Source organism: Diadema setosum, chromosome 16 (assembly GCF_964275005.1).
Source record: "Diadema setosum chromosome 16, eeDiaSeto1, whole genome shotgun sequence".
Taxonomy (NCBI): Eukaryota; Metazoa; Echinodermata; class Echinoidea; order Diadematoida; family Diadematidae; genus Diadema; species Diadema setosum.
This window is the reverse complement of record NC_092700.1, coordinates 2,640,016-2,654,693: the sequence shown is the minus strand read 5'-3', so window position 1 is coordinate 2,654,693 and position 14,678 is coordinate 2,640,016. Positions and strand designations below refer to the sequence as shown.

Genomic DNA, 14,678 nt, shown 5'->3' with positions numbered 1-14,678 from the left:
GCGGGATGAATGGAATGACGGCAATGAGCATATTTTTCCCCCACCAATGAAGCACTCATTATGACGGCAGAGCAAAAATGACAAAGCAAGGAATACTTTTTTTTGGATAATGGAACAAAATGAAAAAAGACAATGAAAAACACCACTACCAACATTGCCTAGTTATGGTGGAAATGTACATAAAAAATGATAATTTCTTGTACGGTTCACCACAGTGTAAAAAAAAAAAAAAAATAGATATGTCTATAGGTTCATGAATTTGATGAATTCTTTTTTTTTTTAATGCATGCGGTTCAGAAAATATTGGCGAAGTGCTGGTTTTAATGGAGAAGTACACACATTGAAGAATTCTTAATCACGTCCAAATGAAGTTTCAAAACGAAATCAAATTCAGCAAGATGATCTTGCCTTTAAAATCAGAGATCATAATTTTTTACATTCGATTATGGGAAAGGGTTATGACATTATCATCGTTATTATTTTTACTGTATAGAACACAGCAACTACCATTCATGGTCATCTTGATTTGTATGTTATAATTGAACAATCTTCCAACTTTTTTCTTATCAAATTATAATTAATGAGATACTACATGATATCTCTTTTGTGAGACTAAAAATCGAAAACAATTGCAGCAGTTAAATTTACTCCTAAGTGCTTGTATAAGTATATTCCATTTTGATCAAATAAGGTGTCATCAAACCAAGGGTTTGGGAAGCAAACTAAGAGTATTACTAAACAATAACAAGCAAGCAGGTAACTGATTGATAGACATGGTGACACACATTATGGCACTACTACAGCAGATTACACAAAAGACCATAAAGGAAGACTATGGAAGGCTACAAGAGACTAAAGAAGACTACAGAAAGATACAGAAGCTTACAGAAAGCTCTAGAAGACTGCAGAAGATTCCAGACATTTACTAAAGTGTATAGAAGCCTGCATAAGGTTAGAGAAGACTATATATGTTGCAGAAGATTGTAGAATCCCAGAGAAGGCTGAAGAAGCCTATAGAAGGTTACAGAAGATTACCTAAGGCTACAAAAGGCTATGCATTGGAAGACTACAAAATGTAACAGAAGGCTATAGGGAAAGATATAGAAAGTTACAGAATTGAAAATTGTAATCAACATAGGTTGATATGTGATTTCATGATATGCTCTGATATTACTTACATTACGTAATAAAATTTCCAACTTGCACTATAAACAAAGCAAGTTCAAGAGACCATGGCACCAAATGAAATCGAGTGTGAATGATTGTATTCCCATAGAATGTCTTGCATATTCATAGCAGCCATATATACATATTTGAATTTTATCAATTTACGATCAATAAATGGCTTTTATTCATAGAAATGATTGTAAAATAATCATTATTGAAATGGCAAAAGTGTCTTCCTGACTACAAATAAATAGCTCCTTATTAAAAAGTGTATTTTGCGCATTATTTTTGTTCTCTCTTGCTTCTTGCAGATGTTTAGTAAGAAAGCCAAGTTTTGACATCGAGGCGAGAAAGGCTGTGATAAGATTGATCAGATGGTAAGCAAATATAAGTGCGACACAGACGACATCATATTACAACATTAAGACGATTACAACAAGAATATGAACACAGCCACCCAGCACTGTGCAACTCTTGTTTACAGCTTGGCTGAACAGCGCCCCCGTTTGACGAGCGGCAGAGTCGCAGAGTGCGCGGCAGCGTGCGCGTGGGGAGCGCGGCCACACGGTAGTAGAATGTTAGTAAGGGAGCGATGAATACGTACTGTCTGCACACTTACGATGATTTGCTCGTGTCGCGCGCCGTTCAGGTCACGTGTTTCGCCCCTCGTCAGTCGATCTGTGGCCTCCACAGCTCCCTTCAGCTGTTGGAGCTAGGGGAGACAAGACACACAAATGCAGTGTTATTGACGACAGTGAGAAGGACTTCATTCAAATTATAATGTGAAAACTTAAGTGAAGTAGCTCTCATGGTCAAGACAATTCATTACAGATGTATTCCACAGTAGATGAAAAAGGCTTAATTTTGGCTTTGTCCTCATCAAAGAGACTACTATGTTAATCTCTTAATGAAGGGGAGGTTGGGATAAATGAACACGAAATGTCAGTTGTCCTAATCATAAATAATCATGAAAGACGAAAAAAAAAAGTCGTAATGAATATTATACATTTATGTGATTCCTACCCTAGTGATTACGATCCACAATACTTACTTGTACTTTAGGGTTTTTTACAGGTTGACCTACCAGTTAAGTTAATACAATACTCACATGTTTTTTGTTTGCCTTATTTGCTCTCTTGGGGGGGGGGGGGGGGCTTTCTATTTTTTTTTTTAACTAAACTTGAGGAAATTGAAGGTGTTTATATTGAACGTTTTCATATGACATATCATTTAAACTGCTCTAACCTCTTGAATAAGGCTATCAATCTTATTATGCTCCAGGCGGCGGGACGCTAGACTATCTTGCAGTCGTTTCTGTAAATCGCTCCGTTCTTTCCTCCATAGCTCACGGTCACGTTGATATCTGGCCTCCAGCTGACCAATCCGCTTCTGCCCGTCTTTAGATTTTTGTAACTCAACGCCCAGCTATGGTGGGAAAGAAAAACATGATGATACTCAGACGAGTTCAAGGATGAATCAGATATGATGTTTCCATCAGGTTTTGTTAAAGAACTTTACGTTTCACAAACAATTTCTTTTTCTTTGTTAATTTATTTTTCTCCAGTCGATTCTACTTGGACTAAGAAATGACTGGTCATTTTATCAGATCGCAGTCTTCGATGATCAGTCTTTTTCTGAAAAAAATATATGGCACAGATCTGGATATAGTCATGCAAGTGTAAAGTATTCGCAATCACTAGTCTTCTGTTATTCCATTAGTATGCTGTCAGTCGCATCCTGACACAAATTTCCATTGAGGATCTAAGCTAATCTTTGGGAAGCCAATCGAAGTTTTGTTTTTCATTGTATTCATTTTGGCATGAGTTCTAATACCATGGTCAAGTTTTGAAAGGTACGATCAATGAATGGCCCAGTAATAAAACTAGCAGAGGAACGGGCAAGCTAAAACGAGATAATGATATGGTTATTACAATACGATGCCCAAATATAAGAAATCCTCTGCACCCAAATGAATCATATCTGATTCAGTGAAGTATTAGACAAGAAGGAGAACAGTTTTAACCGATGAACGATCTGTTGATAATAACTGCATTCTATTCTCTTCCCTGAACCGGTGGGTAAAACACCGGATTTAGGTGTTTTACACTTGGGCTACCTCGTGTATCCTGTCCGTGGATTTGCGTCTCTCGTCATCCAGCAGCTTTTTCTGCATGATCTCCTGGGCGGAGGACCCCTCTCGGCTCCGCTGGCTGTCCCGCTGTTCTAACTCCTTCTGTAGCTCCATGATCCTGTAGTTTGCCTCCGTCATCTGCCGCTTGTACTCGGTGCGCTCCTGGTCCCACGACGCTTGAAGCCGAGTCTGCAAATCTTCAAGCTTGACCTTTTTGAGCTTCGTCATCTGCTCCAACTTCAGCACAAATCAAACGGAGCATAAGGGGGCAATGATGATAAGAGTCGTTATTAGGAGGTATGGCACATTGATTGACAAAAAACTAGCTTAAAATGTTCATGTTGATCTTTGTACAGAAAATGGCAGAGCTCATCAGGCCATCAAAATAGCGCCCTCTTTTATCACGAGTCTTTGTGCTTTCAATATTCTAGTAGGTTATCTGCACTTTTATTCACTAAAACTTGATTCGTCAGTTTGTCGAACATTAATAATTTCGCTATTTTTTAAGACTAACACTGTCAAGTCAGCTTTAAGTATAGTTAACAATAATCATGGCTACAGACAAAGCACAAAATTCGCGTTCATCCACCCTTTTAGTGGCCTAAAACATTTAATCTTCCTTGAAATGCTTAACGAGGTACATCAAACCATCTAGAATACATTGAATGTTGGCTTTGGGAGAGAAACTATGACTGCATTCGACAATCCCTTGGCGGACCCCAGAATGTCGTCATTATCTGATGACTTAAAGGAAGCAACATGCGAACAGGTGGTAGTTGGCATCAATGTTTTCCTCAAATTCAAGGCGGCATTGGCATACTGCCAACTTTCTATTCTGAACCATGAAACGTTGACATGGACTCGAGATTTTGAAAATTCAGGGTACTTTCTTAAAGATAGGGCCGACTCTATTCAAAGATCACATGGATTTGTAATCATTGACGCCTAGTCTTATATCTACAAATTCATACAATGCCGCATGTACCACTTAAATACTCGGTGATGGGTGCAAACGAGTTAATCTCAAGGATGGCTCACCCGAGCTATCTTGCAGAACATCTCGTTGCGCGAGGCGTCCCACGCGGCCTTTTCGCTGGCGTAGTTCTTCTGCAACGTTTCTCGCCGCTGCTTCTCTGCGCTAAGATTTGAGGAGAGTTTCTCCTTTTCGAGCTGCGAGTTCTCCATCACCTGGCGAGCCCGCTTGGCCTGCTTGAGGGTGGTGGTTTGGGGTAAGGAATAGAGAGGATAGGTCAAAAAGTGACAACATGCAATAAAAATGAAGAAACAGGAAATCAGACTGATGTCAAAATAGGAACAATGTGGACTTTGATATGAGCAATGAAATCGCAATACTCATCTACATAGCATGAAGAAATCTATCAGGAACACATTTTCATGTCTTTGGCATTCGAACATAAAAAGAACGTTGCAGGTGTAACCTACCTTACAATATGTATTTGACGTTTTATTTCAACGTCTTAAAAAATGACAAGGGCATTCTTGCAAAGTTTCATCATTGAAGACAAAATTGGAGCCACGCTCCCAGGGTCTCTATCTCGGGAATCTCTCATTTGATAGTAATATCACGTCTTCGATCCAATGTTTACCCGTGTCATCACAGGGATTGTGATGATACATAGGCCGGGGATTCCTTACAAGCTCCAGCTGTACTGACATTACTCAGAATAAGTTATTCTTAGAGTGGGAGACAGTAACAAGACAAGCTTCCTTTACGTTCCCTTGCTTTCAACAAGCACAAACTAATATCTATAGTCATGTGCAGCCTATTTTAGGGACAATTCATTTCTTCGAGCAATCTTGTTGCACAGTTGTTGCAGTTCCAGAAATTGCGTGATGCGTTCTTTAAAGGAATGGAAACAGACACACTCAATCATGATAGAAACTTCAGACTACTAAACATAGAAACGAAATTGCCAACCCACAATTAGAATGTATTAATATCTCAAACAAAATGCCATTCGCATGCGACAACTGTTTCTGATTGCCTGTATTATAGGTCACATGGTGATCACTTCATTCATTTCCCTTTCTACCTGCTTTGTCGTACTCATGTGTTTCACAGCTCTTGCATGTTGTGTGTATCCTCTCCACTTAACAGCAAACCATGACCTCATGACGTCAGAGGTGAAGGTGTTGAAAGGGAAGCTGGTTTTAGATAGCACGTGACTTGATGTATACAAAACTCACCGCGAGATTCTCTCGTTCCTTCTCGCTCCGCAGCACCTCCCTCTCTTTCTCCGCCTCGTCGTAGAGCACCCTCAACCGATCCAGCTCCTTCTTCGACTCGTTCAGCTGCTCCTTCTGCGACTCGTAATCGCTAGACTCGTTCTGTAGTCGTTTTTGCAGACTCCCCACCTCGTCGTTGAAGTACTTAGTCTCCGCCTCCAGCTTGAATTTGAAGGCGGTGATCTCGGCTTTCCAAACCTTCTCCTCCCGTTGGAACCTGTCCAAGATTTCAACTCGAACTCGCTCGAGGCGCTTCTGTTGATTGCTCAACTGCGTCTGGGCGCGTTCACATTCCTTCTGCTTGGCTTGCAAGGACGTCTCCTTGTCTTCGATCTAGGAGCATGAAAGATATGTAATGTGTTAAACCAATAAATTTCATTTTGTGGCCTTACGCATTCTTTACAAATACAGCAGATCCTACACACACAAGCCTAGATCCTGCACACACAAGCCTAGTCCTTCATGGACGAGAAGAATACTGCTCACAACATATCAAGATCTTAGCCTTGCCTTTCCTGAACCATGACGTTTTACACTTTGTACTCGCAATGTGAAAGTATGACTACGATTTTCCCTAAAAACACATGAAATCGTTTCCTGAGGACACCTAGTTAACACTGACCTGCTGAAGAAGTCTCCGCCGCTCCTCTTTAAATTTCGTCTCCCCAACGCGGTACGTTTCCACCAGCTCTGTGGCTGCTTCCAGCCGTTGTCTTAGTTCGTTGACCTGCCGCTTGCTTTCCGATTCGCTCTGATTCAAGGAATCTTTCAGCTCTCCTATCTCCTTGGTCAGCCTGCTTCGCTCCTCCAGCCAGGCGTTCTGTTTATCCCTGTGCTCCTTCACCACATTCTGCATATCTTTGTTGAGGCCGTCACGCTCGTTCTCCCAAGCCGTTTCCCTAGCTTTCAAAGTGCTGTTCAACCTGTCCACCGCGTCATCGAGGCTTTTCCTCTGCTGCGACCATTCTCGCTCCTTGGCTGCGAGCTTGGCCCGAAGTACTTCCGGGTCACGGGTAGGACTACCCTTGGGGCTGCCTCCTGGACTTCCCCTTTGTTGCTTTCCTTCACTCACCTTTTGCTGATATTCCTCCAACGCCTTTTTGCTTTCCTCGAGGTCTCGCTCAAGAGATTTTAACCGCTCGTTCAAATTGGCAATTTCTTTGGCTTTAGTCCTCACATCCTTTTCTAACTCCTCGATTTTTTGGTTTTTCGATTGGAGTTTTGAGTTCAACTCTACCTCCATCTCCTCTCGCAACCTACTTGAGTCGTTCTGGAGATTGAGTTCGCTTTCCTTGAGGGCGTTCTCTGCCCGCTGCCTAGCCTCCTCAGCCTCGTCCAGCATCACACTCAACGTCCTCACGCTGTTCTCCAGCTGCTCCTTCTTGCTGACGACCGCTTCACTGTCAGCCACCAGGTGGTCGATACGGGTTTGCAGCGGCTGTAGAATCCTCTCAAGTTCGTCTCGCTCCATCTGCAGTGCGCGCAGTTTTTCCATTTCCGCCTCGTACACTTCGCGTTCTCGCTTTGCGCGCACGTCTATTTCCGTTTTCTCCTGCTCGCTCGCAGTGAGCTTGGTGTGTAACAAAGTTCTTTCTTGTGTGAGAATATCGTTTGATGCTTGGAGCTCCTCGTTTTGGGCCGTCATCTGCAGCGCAAGCACAGAAAGCGTTCATAATCTTAAATTAATACAGGAGAAATTCGTCTCATGATTATCATCTTGATGTAAATCTTCTCACACTGTTCGAATTTTCGTTCTGATTACGAAGTCTAATGAAATATGATTTTAAATGATTAATACTGAAATTAAAGAAAATCAGCACAATTAACAGATAACTGCATGATATGAATCACTTTAGTTTCCAACATGACAAAAGATCATCATAAGTATTTGGATAGGTCATAGACATACAGCAGTAGAAAAGAGCGAAACCTTTAGTACAGAATTAAGTGATTATTCTGCAGAGTTTTGGAAGTTTGAGCAGAAATCCTTTGATAATCTAGGTGGTTGTAAGAAACGTCACTGCGATTGTTTGTGATCTTTACACGCTGATTTTTTTATTTTGCGAGAGAAGAAAAGGCTTTACCATCCACATTGGTACTATTCTATTCCTCTTTGAAACACTTTCGCTCAAATGTCATCAAAGGACATTTGAACAATGCTTGTTGATAGGTGTCTAACTCAGACTACCCAATTACTTGCAGTCGGTTGTCGACCACAAACCTTTTTACGCCATATATAATACACAGAGCACTGTCGCTGCAGAATACAGGAAGACATCAATTAATTCTCGCATTGCACCTTCCTACGCGTTGGCATATAATTGACCTTAATGTTACTGAAACACTTATGGGCAAGCTCGCCGCAATTATAGTCGGAGGACTCGAGGAAATGTTGATTAAGTCTGGTATATCCCCTTCTTAGGAGTCAGGTTGTAACCCCTCTTCACGCTGTATCACTGCGTTATTCGATACCGCTTCTTGGAGCTCAAGTCCCGTACAACGGTTTTTGCTTTCAACACCGCCGAAAGAGAATATAATTATACGCAAGTTCATTCAAAATGAAGGAAAAGACGTCTTCTCTATGATGCTTCTACGACAGCGTGAATCGATTTATCTGCTCTTTTGGGTGAAATTTCCTTTAGTAGTGCACTATACATTCAACTGATAATGTACAATGGCACAAGAACAACCTACGACACAATTGTCCATTGACGGTAAATTTGGTGTTTGTTACGACTTGCATAAATGTGTAAGTAGTAAGAAACATTAACAAACGGTAGTTCATAACATCTTCCTCATAAAATCTGCCTTTTTGATATGAAATCTGGAGTAAAACCTAACATTTTTTTTTTTTTGATATTCCATTCATGTTTTTCCTACAGTTCTGAACGGATAGTGCATAATGTATAATATTGAAAACTATTTCACTTTCGTTATCTTAGCACCTATTGCAATGTATCGCTACTGTTAGTTTTTTCCTATCATTGTTGTCTTCTCTGTACATTATTGTATACATTGTTTTTGTCACTTAAGAAAGTGAGATTTATGTTTGTATATTGTGGAAAAAACGAATGAATATGAACTTGAACTTGAACTTGATAGTTTCTGGAAAAAAGTGGCACTGTGAACATGACACAGTAACATTCTGCTCTATCTCTACATGAACCAACGTTTTCAACTTCAAGTGACACCACTTGGAGTATACAGACACGTTAGGTTGTTATTATCTTATTGTGCTAGGCACGTTTCTTCCAAGTTCCTTAGATCACCATCCGAGAAGCTACTTTTGAAGCTGAAACCGAAAAGAATCACGTACCCGTTCCATCTTAGTCTTGAGTCCCTCGGCTAGCTGTCGGTACTTCCAGCACTCCCCGTCGAGTCCTTCGACCTCCGCCTCCAGTCGCTGGAGGAGCTTCAGGGATTCTTCACGCTGAGCGTGCACTGGGCTGGACCCGGGTGTAGATAGTTTCTGAGAGGGGAAAGGGAAGGAACAACACCTTCATTTAATGAGAATCTATCCAGAACAAGAAGCACGAATATCGGTCGACAACTTTGATCCGTAGGTTCCCATGCGCTGGGCATAGTCTTGGACATCTCCAGCTGATTTTCCTGTTCAGAGGTCCTGTTGATGCGCCAATATTAGAGAGAATAAGCATGATTTGGCAAATGACAACCTAATCGACATTATGCATTACAGTTCACAGGTTACGCATTTCTTGTAGGAAGAAACATCGGGGAACTGAGAAGAGTGAATTGACACACTCCAATGCCACTCGCCTGCACAAATTTTATGGTCTTCGCAAGGATATCAAACGTGTGTGAAGTACAAACTCAAAGCACGAATCCGGAGGTAATGCCAGTTCTCACGATGGTAGACAACAAATCAGACACAAATTTGATAAAGTCTTCATTGGATGTCACCTCGTTTGCCCAAGTGATGTGAGGAAGATACTTGACAATACAAACTAACCACCTACGAGAATCTCTAAATGAGTACACAACAAAACATTCTAGCAGAACCAGATGTAAAGTATGCAAGATAACGCTGATTCTATGTGATAGCGATACATAATCGACTTGTTGATACAGACTAAATTTGAAGATACAAGATACATGTACGCACGCAGGATGATAACTTGAAATGCCCTGCGCCGTAATGAACATCATACTCATCGGTACATTACCGTATCTTTATCTTTCCTGATGCTATACTGACATAATTCGCCACAAGCGTTTCAGCTTATATCATGGTTCAAGTCGAGCTTGCTTTAAACAAGTTCCACACCCTTCCCATTCTCTTTGCTTTCTCTTAAGGATGCTATGGAAGATAAGACCGAACATCTTAAGTGGTTAGATTAAGGGACCTTCGCGGTAAGTCGCAATGCATACTATACGAGAAAGCGAAGAGGAAAGTCTTGTTGCCGAGGCGCTAATTTGGGAGGGAAATCAGATTCTTACGGATTCTAACAGATTCACTGCGGGGAAGCCCGGCCCTGTAAACAGTCTTTAAGGTGGGTACCGACGGAAAATAGGAAGACGAACCCGCCTCGGAGATGTGAACGCCCTTCTAAATATAAGTGAACCATTTCACGAGAGACACGTGTTCTTATTTCTATTCATTCTTGTTTACTAATGATGCATTAAAAGTTTGCTTGCTCTCTAAATGGATATGTGACAGCGTAATTACAGCAGTATGTAACAATGTATATCCACTCGTTGATTTTACACAGCATGTTCTCAAACAATCAGGGCCCTGTTTTATGAAGAGATAACATTGATTATATAGTTGATTTCAACTGTAAGTCTATGACAGCTTGTGTGGTGAGGAAATTAAAAATTGAATTTATCTTTTGATAAAACAGGGCCCAGGTATACTAAGCAAAGGTCGTCAGACATTTGAAATTCAAAACGACTTAACTTATTCAATCAACGCCAATCTTATCTCAGATATTTTCGGTTAAAACAAACAAACAAACAAACAGACAGAAAACCTGACACGCACAATATGACAGAAAAATATCGAATATTTCTAATCATAGCTTCAAGGATATTGCTTGTTATGTAACAAAGAAGGTATCACTGAAAAGTTTTTTTTTTTTTGCTGTATCTGATGATGGACTTACTTTAAGATATTTAAAAATGGCGCTTAACCCGTTTTGCGATCATTTGCGATAATACCCTTCATATGATTATTACTTGTGTGTGTGTGTGTGTGTGTGTGTGTGTGTGTGTAAGTCCTATATGTATATAATGGGTTGTTACGCAGGGATGCTGGGTTCACTTATCATATCTGTCTATAGATCATATGACTTACCGCGTCTCCACCAGCCTGCTTCTCAAGGTCGGCCATCTTGAGTTTGACGTCATCGATGCGGTTGAACAACTGCGCCCTCTCTCGTCGCCACTTCATTCCTTCCATTTTCAGTTGAATCATTGAACTCTCTTTCTCCAGTTCGTGGAGCGTGTCCGACCTTTCTCGCTCTTCCATTATCTATAGAAGACAATCAGGAAAAAGAAAAATAATCAATATAATGTCAACATACTCATGACAGTATCGAATTAACAGTGGTAACAACAATACGGGTATTACACGCATAAAAGTGACATTAAGCAAAACTTGAGAAATAAATAGACGCTCTTTTTCGCTACTCCATTCTCTGTAGAAAAAGAAAATATTGCAAACGATGCTTCATGAAATGTGATAACATAAAAAATGGTAGCAACAAGGTAGTTGGATGAATACAAACATTTTCGCTATTACAAAAAGATAAATGAGTAGGTAAAAATTCATATTTATTGCCAAATGAGATGTGTCAGACACGGTGACACTAGAAGAGTTTACTGCGTTCGAACTCTCACGGTGAGCACGCAAAGTGACCTTATTATTGAATTTACAGTACTACTAAGACAAATTAAACCCGAACACCAAATGTCAGGCATCGTTAAGTCAGTTTTACTACTTTGCATGTGCTATTACTTTAGAATATACACATTCATTATTTTGTAACATCTCTGTCGACAAAGCTTAGACAAGCCACATACACATTACACTATAATGGTGTAGCTATGCTCATTGCTATTCTTGGGCAGATGACAGTAGATGTTGAAAGAAAGGAAGGTCAGCACGAGGGCTGAATTTAGCGTTCCATGTGGTATGTGTTTAAATGCCGAAGTTTTCACTTCATGAACGCAGCTGGATCATCTCTAAAAGATGGAGACACCAACTCCAGTAAAGATGAGTCAATTGTTAAAGGTCACGAGATTATTCTATCCATAACAACGTTTCTTCATTTTCAGATGATTATATGAAGTAAGTTTATCTTCATCTGCATAAGAAAAAGAAAAAGACAAACAGCTGACAAATAATAAAAAACCCCAAACAACAACAAGAACTATGCATTGAATATGTTGACGGACTATCACATCAAGGAATATTTCCCCTTATTAGAAAGGGGGCAGCAAGTTAGTTCTAAGTTTAAAAATGCTTTTGTTGTCCATGTTAACGAAATTTTAGCTGAAACTTCAAGGAAAAGAAGATCGGCCTCTCAAAGAGGACTAGTTTAAAACCATCCTCTTCTTGAGATTTTGACGATCTTTCTTTACCTCTTCAAATAAAACGACCTCTTCGACAACTCAGCTGGTAATAGGAAAATTTTGCATCAAGATATTCCTGAAGAAAGACAGAGGGGCCTTCCCGTGAGGACAGGTTGTAAAGGTCGTTTATTTTCATCGCGATATGGAAGAAAAAAATTGACGCATCCTGCCCTCCGCTGAGTCATGAGACGAGGGACTTCCCGAAGTCACCCGAAATCAAATTTGTGACACCCTGGTCAGGAGCTCATGGTAAAAGCGAAGATTCTTCGATCGGACGCTGGTTGAATATTGCGAGAGAAAAGGTCTTTAACTAAGACACAACAGAGAAATGATGAGTGTTAACCTCTTTTATAGCAGTATTATAGCAGTGTGTAAGATGTATCACCCTGTTATATGTTGATTAACCCTTTACATTTATAGCAAAACTATATGAAAACAACAGCGACTTGTTTATCAAAAAGTTACAATCTCACATTCCTGGCTCGTCTGATTGGTCTTACCCATTACTTGTACGAGTTTAAGCGTAATTCTTGATGCAGAAAATGGCCGGAAAACAATGCTAATCATGCAGTAGGGCCTTCATTGTCCCACTTTGTAGAAGAGTACAATTTCAATGAATATGCGCATGTCCGCTCCTTATTGAGGTTAGTGTACTGCATCAAGAAGGTGTTGAGGTGTTATTTGCAGTTTAGTATTTGAACTGACTTGCAATCTAAAACACGCACACACACAAAAACAAAACAAAACAAAGATTGACGGATTTTATGGTTATCGCAAAAACTGTAATAGTGTGTGCACAGTAAAGACATAATATTGGCTCCTTCACATCTGTGCTGAAAATGTTAGTGACATATGGACAAACTGTTGTTAGGACGAAATAGCAGTAGTAATTGCTGGCGACTTTTCGTCCATTATAATGCTTGAAAAGGGGGGTGGGGTATACTTTAGAGACAGGAGGGTCTAGCCTATCACCTAGAAACATATTCTGGGGTGTGAGCACAAAACTCCCTAAAGTCTAGTGTCTATGTTTAACCCCGTCCCTCTATATTCTCCTTCTTGCTCCTGTCGTCGGATAAGATCCCTGCGGCGGGCGTCAATTCGTGGCTTCCGATGGCTTAACCTAAATTTGAGTGTAGCTGAAGGGGAAACCCCCAGGGGCAGTATACACCCGGAAAATCAGTAAAGCTTCCCGGAAGTAACTAAGACGTTTCAACGCCACATAATGCAACAAGCGTTACACTTACACATTTGGATTTTACTCAACGCATTATTCTTTATCCAATTAATTCTCTTTAATTTTTGCTGGTGCTCAGTAGGACATATACATGCATCTATTTCTGTTTTACCTTTTCTTTAATTTGTAGCCATGTTCCTTCGAAACGATACTCGCACTCTATCTCCCCTCCAATCTGTATCTCGTCCTTTTCCCATTCCATCATTCCACCACTTTAGTTAATTTCCATTCTCTTCCTCGGTCTTTGCTTTTGTTTTTGTTTGTCTGTGTTTTTTTTTTTTTTCGTTTTTATTTTAATCTTTAGCGTGGCAGCGGACGACCTGTATAAAGGTATCTTTCGGTACGAAGTTATAACTACGAATGATTCCTCTTAAAAGGTAATTTATCCTCAATACACGTGAATTCAGTGAATTCACAAATATTCATTCACTCCTCGAACTGCTCTGTATTGACGAATTTGTGTAGAATTCTTATCTAACAATAATGGCACGATAAATAGATTTGAACAAAATTTGAAATATTCTTAACTATTGCACGGATTATCGAATTTTCCTCAAAAACTCACTGATAATTATGTTCTACGAAAATTCAAACATCCATGCTTTCACATAATTCACAGAAGTTTGTGGATAAGTCCCTCTTTACATAATGAAACATTTCCTCATCTACTGAAGAGAGCAAATTCATTGTTTTTGTGCCAAGAAAACGAAGATGTGTCTACACGCTCTCCTACGGGAGCTGAAGTTCGGCCAACAAAATTATTAAATATTACTGTGTTGTTGCAAACTTCTTGTATGCTCTGCGTATGTTACCCCATGTCTGTCACTCCTGCTAAGAGCTTTGGAAAAGGAAGGGGGTGATTAGGGAGGTATTACTTTATAAACGGTCACATGCGTCAAATAAAACTGTCTACTATGTCTTTTCTGTGAACTGGAACACCCACGCTGGCTCCGTCTATATTACCTTTTCTAACACAGAAGGGGCAATACAGACAATATTTCCAAAGGGATATAGGCCTACCGGAAAGGAGCTACCGTTTTATAGTCAATATCAGCTGTTTGCAATATAACGAACAGGCAAGGGAGCTTGGGGCACGTGTTGAGGGGAAAGAAAAATATGATGTCAAATGTTGTGATGACATAACGAGGATTTCCTATTTTGGACAACTGTCTCCAGATCTCAGAACTAATTTTTGTAGCACAGGTTGTAAAAATAAGAACGTCTATTTATGTAACCATGCCAAATCTTTCTCCGAATGAAGTGAAGGAACACTTGTTGCAAACCACGGGTACAATGGGCCTTAAC

The 14,678-nt window shown here is 40.2% G+C and overlaps 1 protein-coding gene across 1 annotated transcript in view; it reads right to left on the bottom strand.

Moving 5' to 3' along the window:
* Nucleotides 1–14,678, bottom strand: part of LOC140240201 (uncharacterized) — a 55,075-nt gene that overhangs the window by 9,231 nt on the left and 31,166 nt on the right. Inside the window, exons 6-13 of the mRNA XM_072319996.1 lie at nt 10,860–11,036; nt 8,862–9,014; nt 6,168–7,190; nt 5,507–5,878; nt 4,337–4,504; nt 3,284–3,535; nt 2,413–2,592; nt 1,787–1,879 (exon numbers count right to left, since the gene is read on the bottom strand). Of these exons, the coding sequence (XP_072176097.1) occupies nt 1,787–1,879; nt 2,413–2,592; nt 3,284–3,535; nt 4,337–4,504; nt 5,507–5,878; nt 6,168–7,190; nt 8,862–9,014; nt 10,860–11,036 (2,418 nt within the window). The remainder of the gene's footprint in view (nt 1–1,786; nt 1,880–2,412; nt 2,593–3,283; nt 3,536–4,336; nt 4,505–5,506; nt 5,879–6,167; nt 7,191–8,861; nt 9,015–10,859; nt 11,037–14,678) is intronic.